We start from the raw sequence: 17,755 nt of genomic DNA, 5'->3' as shown, positions 1-17,755 counted from the left end.
TTTCAGAGCTCCCACGTGAAAACTAGTCTTCCTGACAGTAATGTTCCATGATGAAAACACGTGAACTGTCAGTGTTGGAAGCAGGCATTTGGCTTTATGGAGATCCTGTGCGTATGCAGGGGACCTAAGTATAGGGCCCAGGCTCTACGGTCAGTGTCTTCTCACCTACCAGCAGGCCCATTAGTGCCGACAGTGCCGGTAAAGAAGGAGAGGTGGCTACAGGATCTGTTATGATCTGCTTGCTATTTCGCATCTCACCTCCTTCTCAACTAAGAGGATTGAGACTGAAAATGATTTGGAACAAGCTGAAGCAAAGATGAAACAGAGAAGTGGAGCCTGCTTTGGCCAAGTCTCTTCTTCCCCAGGGCAGAGGAGAGGCAATGGAGATGGAGGTTGGGCCTGTTGCTGGATGCCTGCTCCCCTTCCCTGCCTGTCTCCTGTACCTTCTTGCTCCTCCTACCTCCATGGAGCACGCACTAGTGTGGCAGCTCATTTTCTTTCTGGTAATTGAAATATATTTCACTGTCTATGTTTATTTCTCCTGTCCTCTTGAGAATCTGCTTGGAATCTCTTGACCACACAGAAACTATTAGTTGCTGAAGAATTCAACCAGGATTGGAAAATACTGCAGCATTTTACACTGGCCAGTCTTTTGAGAAGATAGTTAGCTTTTCAGCGTCTGGCTAGGTTTGCTTATGATAAATCACCCCGGAAAGGAAACATCTGGCTTGTGTCTATATGTGGGAGTGTCTTCAAACGTTTGGCTCAAAGACTCTGGGTGTCTGTTTATAAAGTTGAAAGTATGGCCATTCGGAAGGGAAAGCGTATTTTCAGGAAAAAGCAACGGTTTTGTGGGAATACTATGCTACTTCTTCCCAGTTTTCTAACTTCAGAGTACAGTGTGTAACGTCAACTGGACTGTTCTCGTGAGCTAATTTACAGCATCATTCTTAGTGTTCGTCATAAACCCTTTCTTTCTATGAACTGCTTGATCAGGGAGACATGGAGTTTGCTTTTGCTGTCTGGAAGCAGCTTCCATTCATCTAAAAGGAAGGATAGAATCTTAGTCTAGGGTAGAGGGCACAATGTTGTCTGAAGGAGGTTGGTTCTTCCCTTGCATGAAGAAAAACAGATGGCACAAGTGGTTTAATGAAAGATGATATCAGAAATGATCACCAGGCTTTAAAAGGAAAGCTTCCAATCAATAGTGCCAAAACTGCTGATGTGGCTTTCTGCATATAGTGGTTTTTATTACTTGTAGATGGTGCTGGGGAGAGTGTGCCTGACCATGAAGTAGAAGACACCCTAGTCACGCCTACTTGGAACATACTGTCTTGGACAACCTAGAGTTGAGGTAGCAGCCATTAATTACCATAGCATGTACGATTCTACTACACTGAGTCCTGTTTTTATTATTGCAGAGTATCAAAAGAGAGTCTCAGTCTCAGAAATCAGACAGCATGCCTTTGATCTTGAAGAAAATAATGGAGGAGAATGGCTACGCAATAGATGTTAAATTCTTTGTTTTTTCACAGATCTACAATTTATTCTCCCTCACTACTGTTTGGGTAGACTCTGTCTAATAAGATGATAGTCAACATTTTCAGCTGCATAATTATTTTACCTTATTGTTTGGGAAAATGTTTTTATTTTTATTTATTTATTTATTTTTTGATTTTTCGAGACAGGGTTTCTCCGTAGCTCTTTTGGTTCCTGTCCTGGAACTAGCTCTTCTATGGGAAAATGTTTTTTAAAGTATGTTATCTTGATTTTTTTTCTTTTACTTATGAATTTACTTCATGGAAATGTAATTGGAATTACAAAGAATCCAAAGCCATCCTAGAAGGATCGTTTTGGTGGGGGTGTCTTTGCTTGGGACTGGGTCTTTTTAGGCTCAGCTGGGGCTTGAGATGGATCTTCCTGTTTCAGCACCTCAAGTCAAGAACAGTTTTTTCCAAATGCAGAGCCAGAAGGGAGAGCTATAACACAGAAGGGAAGGATGTTTACCGGGATCGCAGCTGCAGTCCCCAAGATGTACAGGAAGAAAAGCGCAGGCGTCATGTTGTCTAGACCTGTGAATCAAGGAGACAGCGTCAGATTCGTGGAGGCTTCCTTTGGGACGACTACCAGATGGTTTTACAAATGCTAGCTGGCTATTGTCCACTCTAGAAGTGACTGTCATTTTACTAGTCTCCCACATCTGAATGGAAACCTATTTCAGTTCTTACCTTGCCTTGTTCCTATAAAGCCTGATCCTTCATATGTTTCCACTTACGATGAGAAAAGACACAAGCTGCCAGGGACCTCCAGCTCTGCTCAATGTAATGTTCTATCACGAAACCAGAGGTAACCCTAGACCTTTCACAACCCCCAGATGCTCTTTTCTCTAAAACATATTTTGACTATTGTATCAAACATAAACATTTTACTAGGGGAACGGGAAACTGGAGGGGAAGAGGAAGGGCTGGAAAGGATGTAAACAAAGTACTCATATGTGAAATTCTCAAAGGATAACAATAAAAAAGAAATAAGCGTTTCATATATGGAACTAAGAGCAAAAGTAAAAAAACTAAATAGATAGTAAATTTAGGGGGAATACGTAAGATATATCTATGACTGATGGTATCCAAAAATACTTTATTTTCTCAGTGAATGCTAATGGTTAAGAGTCATTGGGAAATGAATTTTCCTTTTTCTTTACTTCCAAATTTTATGTTTAATGTGATATGGAAACAACCCAAGAGGACACACTAGTGAACCACTGACGAATATTTGCTTGTCCCATATTAAAAAACAGGAGACAGTTCTAGTGTGTTCTCTGTCTTGGGATAAGTGGCTGATCCTGCTGCCTCGTCAGGATAACTGTGTTTGTCGCACGGTGATGGGAATGATTTCATGGTCTGTAGGCTATCACTGAGACGCATGGGTTTGTGTAGAGAAGTGAGGCCTATGGTAGAAAACGAGATGCTGTGAGAACAACCGCCACGTGGAAGATGGTGGAGGCTCGATTTGCTGACTCTTGCAAAGTGCTCGAAAACAAAAACCATGACGTCCTCACTCAGAACGATGAGTGCCATTTATTCCGGGATACATGAAAAAATCAGTTGAGACAGTCAGATTTAGTGTGCTGTTTCTCCAAATGCAGGCTTTGTTTTCAGGAAGAGCAGATGAGGCTCTAGACACGAGAGATGCAGACAGGGACACAATTTTGCATATGTGGAATTATACTTTGTGTACTGACATGAGATGATGGGAGCTCTTCTCCAAATCAACAAGCTGGCTCATCGCAGAACGTTTGAAAGGAAGGGTTGGCTGGGAAGTGGAATCTGAGCTTTAGACTGGAACTGTCTCTCCACTGCCCAGAGACCTTGGCCAGGTCGTTACTTTATCTACAAGACAGGGCTGGAGGAGTTTTCCCAGGAGACTCAAAGGAGAGCATCTAGCCATCAGGGATTCCTAACACCTGTGACAATGGAGAACCTTTCAATTTCTTGAAACGCTCCAAGGCAGAAAATGGCCTAACAACTCTGGTCGTTAACAACTCACATATTTGGAATCATTTTGTCGCTTAGTGCTCTCCAGCTCTTTCCTTCCTTCGCACCAGTATTTACTGTCATAAACCCAGCAACCCTGAAGATGCAGGGTGGTGGAAAAGAAGGAGAAGAAGCCTTTTTCTTCTGTTAGGAACAGGATGGCTCTTGCCAGATGGGCTACTTCAGCTGAAACTTTAAACCATGCCAGCTAGACTCATGCTCTAGGTAAGGCCTTTCTGCAGAAACCAGCAAATTAGAATCCCAAATCCAACGCCCCTATTGGCCAGCCAGTCTGTGTCACCACAACAAATATCCAGATGAGACACTTGGCAGCAGAAAGAAATATCCTCCTAAGAAGCAAAGCTCCACAGACCCGAGCTGTATTCCAAGCGACCATGTCTTCCATTTTCTGTGTAGGCACTAAGGTCTTGGTTGCTCTTCTTACTGAATGTCGTCTTGTTTCTGTCCTTGAATCTGGGCTGTCCTCAGTGACTTGTTTGACTGAGTGCTTAAGGTAGAAGTGATGGTCCAGACTTCTGGATCTGGGTCACAAAAATTTAATATTTCCCTCTTAGAACATTTGTTTCGGGAGCCCTTAGCCACTTGTCCCGGGCTGTTACATCATTGAACGTCGTTTACCAGTCCTAATGATTTTAGCTTTCCACGTGTCCTTGACAACGCATACCCACCTGTGAGGGACAGTCCTTCACCAGGTCAGTACTCCTGGTGAGTCTAGATCCCTGACCCACAAAACCTTCCGATGTTATACAAGGGCTTCCGTGTTGGGACAATATACTGGCATTCAGTAATAGATGACGGAAATGGAAGTTGAATCTCTTAGTATTCATTGTGTTTCCCGAAGTATAATTTTATTGAAAAACTACCTTCTTTTCACCAACGTTAATAAGTAGTTAACACCTCATGCCAGGTAATGTGGTGAGCACCCTCCCTGTGTGACACTCAGGCACTCCTCCTGTGACCTCACACCTCCGGTTCTCAGCATTGCCCACCAAGGAAAACTTGCCCAGCACCTCACTTTGCCAACATGCCCTTTCACCACTGTTCCCATCTGGTCACCCCAATGTGTGCTTTTCAAGGACAGCCTCGAAGGCTCCCCCAACCCCCGTCTCTCACTCAGAAGAAATGAGAGCAGTCCCTGTCTTCTGGGGTCTGTTATTGAGGGATTACTTTAATTATGTTCAGAGGATCCTGCGGGCTTTCCAGGGTAGGGTTGCCATGAAGGCCTTTGCACGCCTCCTCCTCATATCTCAGAGGCCCTCATTTGCTACCGCACACTAATCCCCCTGTGTCTCATCCCCACCTCCACAGGCCCAGACTCACAAAGCAGTTCTCAGTGTTGTTTTCCCTCAAGAATTTGCCTTTAGAATGGCTTCATCTTGCTCTGCCTCATAGTGTGATTAGGGAAGTAATTTTGGTCATATTAACCTTTCTCAACTCTGGTTACAGCCTCTGCCCTGTTTCCCCTTTCTCTGTGAATACAGACTTTTTTCATTTTTGTGTTATTTTCTGCTCAATAGTATTTTTGAGATCTATCTATCTATCTATCTATCTATCTATCTATCTATCTATCTATCTATCATTACCTATGTATTTATCATTTATCCATCCATCCATGTATCATCTATCTATTCAACCATCTATATATCATATCATATCATATCATATCATATCATATCATATCTATTTATCTTATCTATCTATCTATCTATCTATCTATCTATCTATCTATCTATCATCTATCATTACCTATGTATTTATCATTTATCCATCCATCCATCCATCCATCCATCCATCCATCCATCCATCCATCCATGTGTCATCTATCTATTCAACCATCTATATATCATATTATATCTATCTATCTATCTATCTATCTATCTATCTATCTATCTATCTATCTATCTATCTTCTAGCTAGCTACCTAAGGGACAGATAACAAAACCAAGAACCTCCAGTTTCAGATCCCTCGTTTGCACAGGGGCCACACAAAGTTCGGAACCTGATGGTGACTCCTTTATCTTAACAAAAAGGCTCCACACATTGCACAAACTCCCAGCTTCATGGATCTCACATGTGCTTCTCAGCAGCCTCCTCTGAAAGCTCCTCACACTTGCGCTACTATAGGGGCTCAATAAAACAGGCAATGTGCTTCATGCTGCTAAAACAAGGCCGTTCTTGCCTGAAGGCTGGCTCCTGCCATGGTCAGGTACTCTATTTTCTTTCTTCCTTTAGTTCCCCTTCCACCACCACCAAGCTTTTCTCCTTTGGATGCCTGGTTCTGGCCTTCTCATCTGACTGCTTTTCTTTGAATTTCTCTCATTAGTTAAACTCTATGAGTATAAAATAAAGCCTCTGGCTTCAGTGGAAATTGTCCGTTTCGTTAATAAGTCAGTTGTTCTGTTCTAACTGAGAGGGATTTCAAGTGCTTTCAACTGTGTGAATGAACCAAGAATAATTCACTGAGAGAGCTCTCTTTCAGGATTAAGGAAAACAGCAAATAATACCTAAATACAGTTCCAAGTAGCCTGATTCTCATGGTACTGGGCCTCTTTGGGAACCGTGGTGTGCTCTGAGAAGGTTTTGTCTTTTGTGTAAGCTACGGATAAAAACACTCATTCCAAGGAGCCCCTCCAGGACTTAGCACATGGTGGAAGCGTCTCATGTAGACTTGTCATGGCCAACGGTTTTTCTGAGGATGCCAGTTGTCTGCCCACTGATATAACAGAGCTCATCACTCACAGGTGCAGAGGCAACTAATCCTAAGGAGCTTTATGGTTGGAGTTAGTTTGAAAAATTTCTTGGGAAAAGAGGAGAGGCTGAGGTTTACTTTTGCCTTTTGAAAGAACCCAGAGAGGCAAAAGCACAGCTGGCTCACAGCTGGTTCTCAGCTGTTTCACAACTGCACCGCAGCGTGTCTGTTCATTGTGTGCCTCCCACTCCCTTACATCTGACACAGTCTCTGTCCATGTGTGTCTCCACACCCTTCTTTCCCAGGGATGGATCAACAGACTTTCTGACCCACTTTCTGTTGGGTTCAGCCAACAGGGACCCTGAAAGGAGGAGTCAAGGGTGCAGAAGGTGAGGGCCTGTGGTTTTCAGTCCCTTCAGGTGGCTGTGCTCCTTCTTGAGTGTCCTGGCCCTTTGTGATGGCTTTCTCTGGATTCAGAGAATTCCTTCCTTTTTATTTACAAACTCAGTTTTGACCGCCATGTCCCTAAGAGCCCTGTAGCTTCTCCATAGCTTCCCACGCTTTGGTAAATAACTTCTAATGAGATTCTCCTCAAGTTCTCAGATTGGAGTTTGTTGCCTGGAATCACCATTTCCTTTGTGATTTGGATTGATAACAACTTTGAGTAAAAATACAGGAGTCATAGGTTTGCATATCTTCAGATCTCATACAGCAAGGGACGCCATGTCTTGGGCCTCTTCAATGCTACTTAGCCCATTCAATTTCAACTTGTCTCCAGCCCCTTTTCACACTGTGCTCTGTCCTAGGACCCATAACATTTTATCTAGTAACGAGTGGGTCCAATTAGCTGAATGCAAATATATTTTGCAATTTGGATGATTAATAGTGGACATGGGAATCTTTTTCGGGGGGGAATGACAATTATTTCTGACTTCATAACACAAAAATATGCGCCCACCGCCTTCAAGTCCTAGCATATCAATTCTGGAGTCCTCAGCCTTGCTCTCGTGATGCTGGAGGCAGTGGGGTGAATTAGACATCTCCCATGTGACTCACTCTTGGACCTTAACAGTCACTCTACAGACGCACTGGGTTTGAGAAAAACGCCACGACAAAGAACCAAAACACAGTGTAAGCAGAGGCTGGTGTTCTGTTCCTTGTGGGAACAAAAAATTACGACACTTAGATTTCATGGATTTATATTCTTGCCCAGAAAAACAAAACCTCAAATGATAACAAAACACTTAGAGAAAAATGGGTCACTTCCCATCTTCAGCTCACAGTGGATACGACGACCCTGCCACAAGCAGTCAGGAAGCCCCCTGTTGTAATAAGAGCGGCAGGGCTGCGTCCCCGGCACCCAGCCGCCCGCATGGCTTATGCCCCGAAATAATTACGCGGAAACTGTATTCTTTGAAACACTGTCTGGCCCATTAGTTCCAGCCTCTTATTGGCTTGCTCTTACATATTGATCTAACCCATTTCTGATATTCTGTATAGCACCACGAGCTGGCTTACCAGGGAGGATCTTAACCTGTGTCTGTCTGGAGTGAGAGAATCATGGCGACTCCCGACTCGGCTTCTTTCTCCCAGCATTTTGTTCTGTTTATTCCACCCCCCTAAGGGTTGGCCTATCAAATGGGCCTAGGCAGTTTCTTTATTAATTAACCAATGAAAGCAACAGATTAGAAAGAAATCACTCCCACATCAGCCCCCAAATAAGGATGAATGACTGGCGGCACCGAGGCCTAAACTAAAAGTTTCTTCGCTTTAAACAAATTCCTAGTGTTTTATTCTCTCCACATTTTAGGAAACAATTGGAAAGATTTACAGAGAGATTAAGCTGGACTCCAGGGTTAGGTCTTCAAATGTATTTGTGTGAGCTAGAGCTAGGGGCAAGAGGGAGAAATGGACTCCAGGGTTAGGTCTTCAAATGTATTTGTGTGAGCTAGAGCTAGGGGCAAGAGGGGAAAATGGAAGACACTTGGGGCTTTGTTCTTTTTGAATGTGACAGATGTTGCATTGATTCAGGGAGAGTTAACTCAGAGTTGTTTGATGGCGAATGAAAGCTTGGTGGAGGGCACTGAACCAACGGTCGCTCCAGAATTACAAACGGCTCCAGTGTGACAGCATAGCCTGAATATTTGGCCAGCGTGGTGGTATTAAACCAATTACAGGCTTCCACTGCCGTAAATAAAGTCAATTCTTACGTTTTTTTTTTTTTTTTCTTCTGAATCTCAGGTTACCTCTCAGTGAATTTCTGTCATGTCACTTCAGTGGGTTGGCAGCTCACATTGAATCAATACAAAATACGGCTTTTAGAGTTATTGTGTCTCTCTCTCTCTTTCTCTCTCTCTCCATTTTAGAACTATGGTCTCTCTCTCTCTCTCTCTCTCTCTCTCTCTCTCTCTCTCTCTGTGTGTGTGTGTGTGTGTGCGCATGTAGAACAGATTCTGACGGCATTTAGGGTAATGTTTATGCTATTATGAAAAGTAACCGCTTCTCACGCTGTATTCCATTTGTCTTCGTTTAAAACCCAGTAGTGGGCTGGAGGCTTGTTCCAACATTTGCCACCTCTTTTCTTTGCAAGTTACAAACAGGGATACTAGACCCATTCCAGCGATTAGGTTGTAATAGTAGAGATTTGAATGAAATAAACAATTTCATTATTTTAGCTAGTTTATAAATATTTATGTACAGTACTTATAAAATATACATCTGTAGTATATGTGCTGCCAAAGCAAGTACAAATACACATTTCTATAAATAAGCTTGTCTCCACTCATTTCAGCTGGCCTTTATGAAGTCTGGAGACCCTTCTCCAGATGACACTGCTGTTTCACAGTCTGAGCTACAGCTACAGCATTAAGGATGTCAGAAACAGATCTTGGCCTAAATAATTTATTAGATTTATTCCAAGTTCAACAGGGAAAGCCATCTTTTCAAAATAGTCCAACTTGGCTGGGAGGTGATGGTGCATGCCTTTAATCCCAGCACTCGGGAGGCAGAGGCAGGTGAATCCCTGTGAGTTCAAGGCCTGCCTGGTGTACAAGAGCTAGTTACACGACAGCTAGGACTGTTATACAGGGAAACCCTGTCTCAAAAAAACAAAAAAAAAAAGTCCAACTTATTTATTTTTATTTACATATATTTCTGTGAGTCTGTAAGCACCAGTTGAGACCAGAAGAGAGTTGGATCTCCTGCAAGTGGCATTACAGTTGGCTGTGAGCCACCAGCTGTGGGTGTTAGGAGCTGAACTCAGGATCACCGGAGGAGCAGGAAGTGCTCTTAGATGCTAGACATCTCTTCAGCTCTGAAAAGTCATCTTTCTGAATTAAAAAGTATGTGTGGAGGGACTAGATGCTGGCTCAAAATTTGCTTTGTCATAACTAATAGATCTTTAGAAAATTTCCTCAAATTCCTGGTATCACATCTAAATTTTTTGCTTCTGAGGGGCAAAGGGATAGCAAGTGAATAGCAATAGGTTGTGATGATTGTCCCCAGCAAGGTCCCTGCGTCCTGTCTGCATAGCACCTCACGGAGAAGAACACACACAATCCCTCTGTTTGGCTCCTTTTTGTGTTTAAAGGATTGGCTTTCACCATGGGAGAGGTTGTAATTGGATTTTACCATGAAAGGAAGGAGTAATTAGATTTCTCAGCAGCAACTCAAGCTCCACGCTTGGAACAGCCAGCCGTAGAGCTGGAATGTCCTATTCTTCAGCTGTCAATAGAGTCCAGACGAGCCTGGAGACACAGGGCTGCAAGGCACCATGGGGCAGCTGTGCATGAGTCAACCACTGTTGGTCTCTGAGGTAGCATTTCTAACTTTGGGCCGTGAGAGCCTGAGGAGGACATTGAGACGAAAGAGAAGTCGTTGGGCCTCTGACAGCCACACAGCACTTCTTCATTGCATTTGGTAGGAAAATGGACATTTCTTTGAAGGAAACCCTTTGATTGGTCTTTATCTCTGTCCACAAGTGTCTGCTTTCTAGAGGACAAGGTATCCAAAATTTGGCACACCCTAGATCATCACTCTCTATCCAAATTAAATAATGAATTCATTGTGTGTCCTTTTGTGGTTGCAATTGCTTCCATTTCAGTTTCTGCAACATTTTGTAGAGATTTATAGTAAGGATAGGGCAGGGTAGACTTTTATATTGATTTTTTTCTAGTTCATATAGCTTTTATAACATTAAGTCATATTAACTTAGAACATATATAAATTGAAATTAAGTTAAATTTCTTAAGTTCTAGACTGCCTCACCACTTAAACCTGCTTAGACTAACCCACATGTCCCCTGTGAGTACCCTTACCTTACTGTCCCTCTCTCTTCTACACTTTAAAAGTCAGGGTACCACTACAGTCATCCATACCCCTGAGAGATTCCTCTTGTCTACTGGTCACATCAAGCTATGTGGGGATTTAAGTGCTGGTAGTTTTGCCTCCTTCCTGAATTAACCTCATTGTGCCTTGAATCATCAAGCAACTAAGCCCCTTCCTTCCTGACCAAGGAGACTGGCTTCAGCGGCTGGTCTTGAAGGCTGACAACCATTTGATCTGTTCATCTTTGTTTTAAGTTAAGGGGCCTGAGAAGGGCATACCAGAGACCCTAAAAGGGAGACTCCTGCCTCAACTAGTCTCCCTGCTTTCTCCTTTTCTCCTTCTTGCTAGCGTTTTATTTCCTGAAACATGTACATCCACACTTCCAAATAAGGCCAGGTATCCTCTGTTGAGGTTGTTTGTGTCAGAGGAAGCCTGTAGGCCACTATTTTTAGAAGCTAGGGCAGCTATGGAGAATTTCCTTTCTGAGAAGGTGCAAACGAGATGACTATTACAGGCACTTCCTAGTCAGACTCGAACAGTGCTCTCTTGGTCTTGCTTGAGAGTCACAGGCTTTGCTTTCTGAGAGCAAAGCCTTTAGTCATACTTCACCTGCCCAATGCGTGCTGCTACCTGATCTAGAGTTAGCACTGTGCTTTAGAGCTTTTAAAGTATTAATGAGTCTCCAGGAGGAGGTCTAGAGCTTGGCATTAAAGTCACCCAAAGAACGCAAACAAAACCTTTCTATTTTGAGTTTTCTGCTGAGCCACCAGCTGACATCAAGGTGCGCCTGTCCCGGGCTATTCTCAGACATTCCCAGACCACAGACTCCCATGTGGTTCTTCATTTGGGGTAGACGAGACTCATGGTTGCTGGGTCTTTGGATCTGACCAGAAATCCACAGAGATGTTGAGATGCACATGCAACCTGAATCTAACAGAGTCCCCAAATATAGCGGTGAAGTGCTTTGCAGGGTGGGGGGGTGGGGATTTAGATTCAATTCTCCTTCCCTCTTCTTTCCCAGATCGGTTGATTGCTTGTTTGTCATATAGGCTATGATTCTTCCTGCTCACATTTATTTCCCCAACCACCCTGCCACACACAACCCCTATTTTTAGCCTTCAGATGAGGGAGGAGGGGAGGGTGGGAGCAGGGAGAAGTTACTTTTGACCTTGAGTAGAGGTCAAGCTCCATCATATTCTCTTAGAACAAACACGCTTTAACCGTGCAACATATATCTCAGTATACAATTGCAAGCAATATGTGTTCAGAGGTAGGGTGAATTTTTTCATGCTGTATAAAAATACTGATTCATTGTATTTGGCGCCTCTGCATTCTCTCTCATGAGAGCCCCTGGTCTGAATGACATCATTTCGAGCAAAAAAGAGTACTATTAAGGAAACCAATCCGAAGCAGCCTCAAGCACGGCCTGTTTTCATTCCTAGAAAATCAACCTTGACCAAACAGGTGAGGGAAGAGATAAAGGAGATTTAATCACTATTCTTAGGGCATGACTTCATTATTGCAAGTGTGGAAACCACACAATTCTAGAGCTTCACTTACAGATTTAAGTGGTTTTCCATAAACTCTTTAAAGAGCACTGGGAGAGGCGGAACACTAAGTAATTAAAATCTGGATGGCATCACCGTAGGGTGAGAACTTGTGCCCAGAGCTGCATTCACAGCGTCAGCAGGTTTGTAAAGGTGAATCACAGTCTGCAGGATGGAGGATGCTTGCTGTTAGGCAATGACAGAGCAGATCCAGTCCACACAGACACAGATGTTAAAGACACACGCGGAGATTCTCCACACAAGGCAGGAAACGTGAGATGATAAAACACATAAAATGGACTAAGATGAAACGATATTTAAAATTGGCACGTGAGTAATAGGTTAGAGATCTGCAGTACACAATGTCCATTTGCACATTTGGGTTGGCCAGAACCGTTAGAAAGATGAAGATGGCTTTGTCCTCAAGGCCACCTTATGCTTGCGTATGCAATTTCCATTCCTGGGATGGTTTGATTAATGACTGTTTCAGTACACACGGGCCCTGAGGAGCACAGCCTTGCTCCAGCTCATCTCCTTGCTGCCCCATCCCAACCCCCAGACATTTCACAGAATAAGCAACACTGAATGCCATCAGTAGTTTGAGGCATCAGGTAAAAATAGCATTCTTTAGGTAGTTGTCTGACCTAAGATGTTAGGAAACGAAACATCTCAGGGAAGATGAAATGGCTTATACCTTTTGTCTTAGTACTAAGACAAGAAAAGTCTTATATTCTTCAAAACGTAATGAATAAATAAATAAATAAATATCAACCCCTAAACCGATAATTATTCCCTTTCTTTTTCCTTTACAAATTTACCAGTTAAGTAAGCAAATTTTTTTTTCTGAGGCTATTATTACAATTTACTCTCTGGGACACTCCAAGTTCCAAAGGGCCATCTCCGTGAACCTTAGACCTCATCATGAAAAGGACAATAAAACCAATCCTTGCTAAGCTCTCATCCATCGCCTCAGTTCATCTTACAACGATCGGTTCCCCCTTTGAAAAACAGGGGAAGCCAGGGCATTTGAGTTTAGCAGCTGGTTTTAACACAGGCTTGATGCTGAGTAACAACCTCAGTGTGTGCCATCGAGGAGGGTGACTTTTATTTCTCCTTTCTCTCCCCGGTTTTTCCCCTTGCACCTCACGGGAGATGGGTGCTGCTTTAGTTGCTTTCTTAATACCTTCTATTCACTGAATCTTTAAAGGAAACATTTAGCTACTGCTGCACATAAGTTGGTTGCATAATAGGCAAGAAATGAGCCAGAACTGGACACCTTATCTCCACTGAAAGATTTTAAGACTAACAAGAGCTGTTTCACAGAGCTGGTCATGACTTGGGACTCTCTCTGTACCCTTTCATCACTATGACAACATGCAGCTCCTACTTTACATAGCCAGAAAAAGCAGCTGACATCTCAGTGCTAGGAACATAGGGGAGAAGTTTACAAAAAACACAACAACCAGCACCAAAAAAGCCTTTTTGTTTGGATGTCAACAGAGAGAGGAAAAAACACCCCTGGAGCAAGTCAAAACCTCTGTTCTTGCCTTCAAGAAAGGTCTGAAAGGAAAAATGTTGGGGCCTCCCCCTTGTCCAAGGAGATCCCTAAACTAGAGCTGGTCACACTGCGGCATGGCTCCTCTCTGCCTCCGGAAGAGCTGACCTGAAAAGCGGCCCCTCCCATTTGACTCAGGCCCTTTCAGAAGCTGCCAACCAAGGGAGCATGGAGACTCAGGAACAAGCACCTGTGTTGAGGCCCCGAAAATGGTTTCCTCTACATTTCTTTGAATAAAGAAAAGATAATTGAAAGAATATTTCTTTATTCATTTCTAATGCTACTAGAAGCTGCATTCCAACTTCATAATAGACAGCTTGGGGCATGAAATTTCTTGTGGCAATTGTAGTGTTTCTGGGGAGTTCAGTGTTCTGGCTGATACCATACACACTTGTGTTTCATAAATATCTCATTTTACCCTTACAACAACCTCACCTCTGGGGATTATTTGTCTAAGAGATAAATAGCTGAGGCCTGGAGGTGGGAAGTGACTGGCCAAATCCACACAGCGTGTGAGGGGGAGCTGAGGTTGCAGCTCAGGGGCAGCCCAAGCCTGTCCACTCTGTCATGCTGACTTGGGGATTTTAGCTTGAGTCTGAGGACTTGCTAGAGCACAGTGCATAAATAGAGGGAAAGCCTAGAGTTCCTCCCCTTTCCAGAGTTTACGCAGTGAAGGAAAAGCTAGACCAATCCTTTCATAGTTGCTATGATTATTTAATATATACCAGGCATAGATTTTTTCCACTTAATTCTCACATCATATCTCAGCACTATCTAATGCTTTATTTTTATGAGTCCGATGATATCACTAAGGGTTCTATAGCACAAAAAAGGTAAAGTCACTTGTCCAGGGTCCCTGAGCTATTTAGTGCGACAATGTGCACATATAACCACATCTATATGATCTTATATAAGTCAGAGTTATGTGATCATCATGTATGAAACCAGAGGCCAGTGTCTTTCTCAGATTAATTTTATTGGCTATCTTTGAAGCGGCCAGTCTCTTCCAGAGTCAGAGTTTTGTATAACCCTTGATGTCTATGACAAAGAAGCAGGCTGTGGCTAGGTGGGAATCAGGTACAAATGCAGCCGGGACAGAAGGCATCCTATGAGATCTGTAAGAGGTTCTCCTGGTTTACCCCCCTGAAGATTGTTCCAGGATAATAAGAAAGTCCAACATGCCTCAGGCTTTGTGATCAGTTGTTTTTGTCATCCTTGACAGGGAAAAAATGTCCTCAATGTGTATCTGGACATCATGCTAAAACTTAACCAAAGCAGACATATTCATGCATGGCTGCAAGTCAGCTGGGAAAACGTAACAGTCAAGAGGGAGTGAGAGAGGCAACATCTGGAGTTGCCCAGATGCTTCTGCACGGCACACCTCTTTCTGTCATGGCTGTTCCTTGTTTTTACTATAGACCTGCACCATAATGCCTGCCGGAGACTAAACTGAAGTCAGCCCCCAGTAGTCTAACCACTCGATGACTGTCGACTGTCCAAAAGCTGTGCATCAAGGGGAGAGGGGCACGATCTTTGAACAACACACATATTGTTTTCCCGGATGTAGGAAGTAGCGTTAGTTGATTGAATGGCAAGAAGATGAAATAGATAGTTCTACCTTGCTAGATTTCACTAGATAATCCTAAATTTAAATGTTCTCTAAGAAGGGGGTGTTGAAGAAAAACAAAGAAAACCTTTTTAGTGTGACAATGTGCATATAAATCACATCTATGTGGTCTTATATAATAAAGATTTAGCTGAGCAAGCTTTGGACTTAAAAAACCCTGGTATCCATGAGAAAGGAGAGAATAAATTTTGGGGGGGGTGCAGACTGTGGGGTCATTTCTAATCTGAGAGGTCAGGGCCTGCCCCAGAGGAATGGCAGATACAATGTCAAAGTGACATGTTGAACCTCTTTGCAGACAATAGGCAGTGCACATGAGACTGTAGCAGGGATTCTTGGGGCACCTTGTCAACTGTATTGCTCTGCAGACAAAAGCAGCGCACAGCTCTCTCCAGCATGGAGATCTGGGCCTGGAGGAATGAGCAAGCAGGGCTCCCAGGAAAATGCTGCATCTGAGAAGAGCCAGATAAGAGAAGCGTCTGAGAGACTGCACAGCTGCTCTTAGCTTTTCACGCTACTTCTGCATCTGTTTGCCTAACGAAGACATTATCAGGAGTGGGGCAAATTTCCTGTCCCCTTGTAGACATCTTAACTAATGAGAACAGGAGTCAAGAAAAACCTGCTAAACCGTTGAGAGAGAGATAGAGATAGAGATAGATAGATAGAGAGAGAGAGAGAGAGAGAGAGAGAGAGAGAGAGAGAGAGAGAGAACAGGAAAGGGATAACTTAGAAGTAGCAGAAGCAGAATATGCTATCAGAGAGAGAGTTCCTAACTCTCCAAAAAACAAAGCTTTCCAGTCCTACATTGCTGTTAAGTACACTGCGATGATGAGAACTGCAGATAGTTTAAACATAAGAAACATGCATGTTGTTTGATTTGAAGTATTTATTTGATGGATAACTGCAGATAGTTTAAACATAAGAAACATGCATGTTGTTTGATTTGAAGTATTTATTTGATGGATAACTGCAGATAGTTTAAATATAAGAAACATGCATGTTGTTTGATTTGAAGTATTTATTTGATGGATAACTGCAGATAGTTTAAACACAAGAAGCATGCATGTTGTTTGATTTGAAGTATTTATTTCTGGTGTGGTCATCACTAAAACTATAGTTTATTAGTTTATTAATTTTGTAGGAGGCAAAGAAAAATGACTACGAAAAGGAAAATTCTCTTTTTAACCCTATAAATTACTCAAAATGGATTTTTAAAATAAGTAAATGGCTTTGAATTATTTAATCAAAATCATTAACCAGCCCTTTCAGATAACAGAAGTCAGTCTAAGACATGCAATCGGCCAACGTAGGGAATTCATTAACATTTACCTGCGGAGAAGTGGCTGGATCCAGTGCCTTGGTGGCTTCAGCAGATGTTGAATCCCCTCTGTGCACACAGTAGGAAGTAAAAGTCTGACAGCTGCCCAAGACGAACTCTTTCAACCCCCTTCCTCCTGAGCTTGGCTCCTTTGCCTAGAAGCACATTCAGGTTTATTGGAGTTGAAATTCTGTTGCCCCGCCAGCCAGTCAGGGTCTGAAGTGACAGATGAGAATTTGGAGGTTGGTACCAGGGGCTATTTCAGGCTGTCATCGTTTTTGTTGCAGATTCCTGGATCTCTCTCCCTCGGTGCTGCTGAGCTTTGCAGGCAGAGCAGACCCAGAGGGAGAGAGCTAATTCTGCTGCGCGCACGGAGCGAACAGCCCTCCCCTAAGCTCTTGTTCTCATAGGCTCCTAACTTGGCCAGAACGTAAGCTCTTGGCTCCTCATGCATTTTTTTTCTTTTTTCAAACGGTCTGAGAGATCCTATGATTGGGGTTCCTTGGGGGTGGGGGTGGGGTGCGACTTTAAGAGGCTGCAAAGAGACTCCCCACAGTTGTTTATTCCCAGGGTGACTGGGAAGTCGGGGTTGAAGGAGAGGAGGACTCTTGTAGCAGATGCATTTTTTACACGCTCGATTGGAAACTGCCCTCCTAGATGCAGCCTGAATGTTAATAGCCAAGCGTCCGGCTACTTAATGCTGTGCAAGCAGCTCTGGAAATTTAGGTTGCTGTTTACAGAGCCTGAGCTGGTTTAGGGAGGTTCACAGCCTGCTCATCCCCAGTCATCTCCTCCTGTAAGTCCACGATGGTAAATAAAGCTAGGTGGACAAGAAAAGGTCTTCCTGGGAAACAGACCTGAGCTGTGCTTATTTTTGACTTTGCATTGTGGTCTTTATTTGTTGAGACAGGGTCTCACTATGGAGCCCTGGCTAATCGGGAACTCACAGAGATTTGTCTGCCTCTGCCTCAGAGGGTTAAGGTAATAATACACCAGAAGGCCTGGTCCTGCGTCCTGGTTCTTCATTTATGTGTCTGACTATTTCAGTTATTATGTCTATATTTATTGCACATTTATTGTAGGTCAGGCCCTATGCTAACGGCTTTCTGTGCTTCACGCCTCTTGATTCTGACACGTCTTCG

The 17,755-nt window shown here is 43.2% G+C and overlaps 1 protein-coding gene across 1 annotated transcript in view; it reads right to left on the bottom strand.

Annotated features, from left to right (window-relative positions):
• Sparcl1 (SPARC like 1) overlaps window positions 1-16,994 on the bottom strand; it is a 30,604-nt gene extending 13,610 nt beyond the window's left edge. Inside the window, exons 1-2 of the mRNA XM_057772476.1 lie at window positions 16,625-16,994; window positions 2,008-2,072 (exon numbers count right to left, since the gene is read on the bottom strand). Coding sequence (XP_057628459.1) covers window positions 2,008-2,061 — 54 coding nt within the window. The 5' untranslated portion in view covers window positions 2,062-2,072; window positions 16,625-16,994. The remainder of the gene's footprint in view (window positions 1-2,007; window positions 2,073-16,624) is intronic.
• Window positions 16,995-17,755: the final 761 nt, after the last annotated feature.

This window comes from Chionomys nivalis, chromosome 6 (assembly GCF_950005125.1).
Source record: "Chionomys nivalis chromosome 6, mChiNiv1.1, whole genome shotgun sequence".
NCBI classification, from domain to species: Eukaryota; Metazoa; Chordata; class Mammalia; order Rodentia; family Cricetidae; genus Chionomys; species Chionomys nivalis.
Note: the sequence above shows the minus strand (reverse complement) of the source record. Positions and strands in the feature narration are given on the sequence as shown.